At 40.2% G+C, this 2,614-nt stretch overlaps 1 protein-coding gene across 1 annotated transcript; it reads left to right on the top strand.

Moving 5' to 3' along the window:
* Positions 1-205: 205 nt before the first annotated feature.
* On the top strand, positions 206-2,605 carry LOC102311609 (serine/threonine-protein kinase pim-2; the record flags this gene model as incomplete). The annotated part of the gene is given in 8 exon segments (XM_042217977.1): positions 206-264; positions 506-694; positions 960-1,054; positions 1,140-1,187; positions 1,496-1,717; positions 1,799-1,979; positions 2,069-2,245; positions 2,335-2,605. Coding segments are annotated over 8 exon segments (1,063 nt in total), but the record flags the coding sequence as incomplete, so codon positions are not given.
* Positions 2,606-2,614: the final 9 nt, after the last annotated feature.

Here is a 2,614-nt window from a genome sequence, read left to right as displayed (position 1 = left end):
TTTATAATATGTCTATATATAATTTATAAATATCTATTATATATATTATAAGGTATAATAGTATACAGTAATTATATTATTATAGTATAATATAGTATACTTATAGCTAGTATATAATATATATATATATATGATAATATATAATATTCCGTAATCTCCTCACCTGATCGATTAATCCAGAGATGTTGAGTGCTTTGCTTGATAGCAGTGGAGGTCCAAAACCGGGTCCCAGCCACTTTGTTTCTGGGGAATCCAGTTTGAAATGTAAGTGATAAGACCTGTTTTAGCTGTGACATTATCTTGGCTATGTAGTTTATTTTGTGACTTTAACTGTGTACTTAACGGTCTTTAACTTTGTAGTTGGTTCATTTAGCCTTCTTTGTGTTGATTTTCAGTGTGCAGTTATTAATGCACGATTGCCAGACCTTAGAAAGTCAGTAGAAAGCAGTTGACACACAGAGTTGGACTGAAAATGCTTAAAGTCAAACTACTTTTTCCATTTTAGTTGGCCTTCTCATAGTGCCTTCAAGCGACTCTAGTATAATTAAGAGGAGCAACAAACGGAAGAGCACTAGTGACGAATCTGAGGGACCATCCAGCAAAAAAAGCAGGACAACGAGCCCAGAGGAGAGTCCCACCCAGGAACCCTCTGAAACATGTGACTCACCGAGGATATCCGGCACTGACAGAAAAGGTAAGATAATGGCAATATTTCTGCGCTGGATCACAAGATCCTTTAGAATTTGTCCTGGGGTTTGAGATTGGGTTTGATTCCTGTGGGACCAATCGACAATAAGAGACACTCTGGGCAGTAATGACCTTACCTACCTACTAATCTGCTAAAATGTAGCTGCTATTTACCAATTAATAGAAATGTTATAACAAAGCTCTATAGGACTGTGCCAGCTGTTTTCTGTGTAACAAGTCATAACCTGTATGTTTTTCCTGTGTGTCTGCAGAAGACTTCCTGGAAAAATATCAAGAGCTGGAGGTGCTGGGTCATGGAGGCTTTGCCACCGTGTTTTCTGGAATACGCATAAAAGACAGTTTTCCAGTATGGCTTCTTACATTTGCATTTCACAGATCTTCTGTTTATTCCTGTTTGTACTTCTCTAACCCAGAAAATGTCTTTAATGCAGGTGGCAATCAAACATGTTCAACAGCGCAGACTTGCGCGCACAACAATGGTAAGCGTCTTTTCTTATTCCAGCAGGTATTTATATTATTTCAGGCCTTCTCAGGCATCAAGCATAAGGCACGTATTTCCTCCGTGCATGAACCAGACTGGTCTCACAGTTGTGTGTGAAATCGTCAGGAAATATGGTCGAATTCTATGAACAGTGGGTCACCTTATTGTTTAAACTGACATGTTTCAGTGGAAAGAATGCTTTTTAAAAGTCAGGTCATTTTGTGACTATTTCAAAACTGTCTGTACGCTGATAGCTACTTTTGTTGAAATTCTGAATACTGACCTGAAGTAACTTTCCTTCTGAAGGATTGGAATGGGAAAAGTACTGATGTTCCCCTGGAGGTGGCGCTACTGATACAAGTTGGGGCTGGACCACACGATACGGAAAGCAGTATAACCCCACTTCTACTTGACTGGTTTGATCTGGAAGATGAGCTTATTATGGTTTTTGAGAAACCAGAAAATTGCATGGACTTAGACAATTACCTCAAAACTACAGATAAACCTCTGTCAGAGACACATGTTAAGGTAAGTGACGAGCATTTGGAGCTTACAGCAGTTTTTCATAGAGAATGTCCTGTGCTCCAAATATGGCTTCCTTTCTTTTAGGTCATAATGAAGCAACTAGTTGACGCAGCCATTACGATGGATAACAAGGGGGTTTTCCACCGAGATATTAAACCACACAACATTCTAATTGAAACATCTTCGGAGGAACCCCGAGTGCGATACATCGATTTTGGCTGTGGAGTCACGTTTACTCCGGGACAAAGGTTCAGGAGGAACGCAGGTATGTTTTCAGCCACAGCGTTGTGCTGTCATGAACTGTCTCCACATCATCTTCCCTCCCCATTAATTCTTCTTATCTTTGTGTTTTAGGAACCAGGATCTACAATAGTCCAGAGTGGTTCATGTACGGCTTCTGCTCTGCAGAATATACTACAGCCTGGCAGCTGGGTGTTGTGATGTACCAGCTGTTACACAACAAGTTACCATTTGACTGCGACTACAAGATCATCAACCAAAACCCACCGATTTTAGCTGACATTTCAAACGGTAAGATTTCTGCCAAAAGGGCTGTTGATATAAGAAAGGTGAAATAACTTTGTGGATAACTTTAACAAGAGTATTTCATTTCTGTAAAGAATGCAGGGATTTTTTGACGGGGTGTCTGAGGAAGCACTACAAGGACCGCTTCACCCTGGAGGATCTTCGGAATCACATGTGGCTCAAATGATTTCTGCGCACCATGAACTAAAAGGTTATGGAGCAAAAGCTCCAACACATCACAAGTCATCAACAAGTCACTTTTCAAATGTAGTAGCAATGTTGCAGTTGCTGTCACGTGGCTCTTTTTTGGTGTTTTCTTTTCCAATCCAGCAGCAAGCAGTCTGAGACCTCCATCTGACCTTCATCTAAATATAG

This window comes from Haplochromis burtoni, unplaced genomic scaffold (assembly GCF_018398535.1).
Source record: "Haplochromis burtoni strain Fernald_Lab_line unplaced genomic scaffold, NCSU_Asbu1 Contig_4389, whole genome shotgun sequence".
NCBI lineage: Eukaryota > Metazoa > Chordata > Actinopteri > Cichliformes > Cichlidae > Haplochromis > Haplochromis burtoni.
This window is presented reverse-complemented; position numbering and strand designations above follow the sequence as displayed.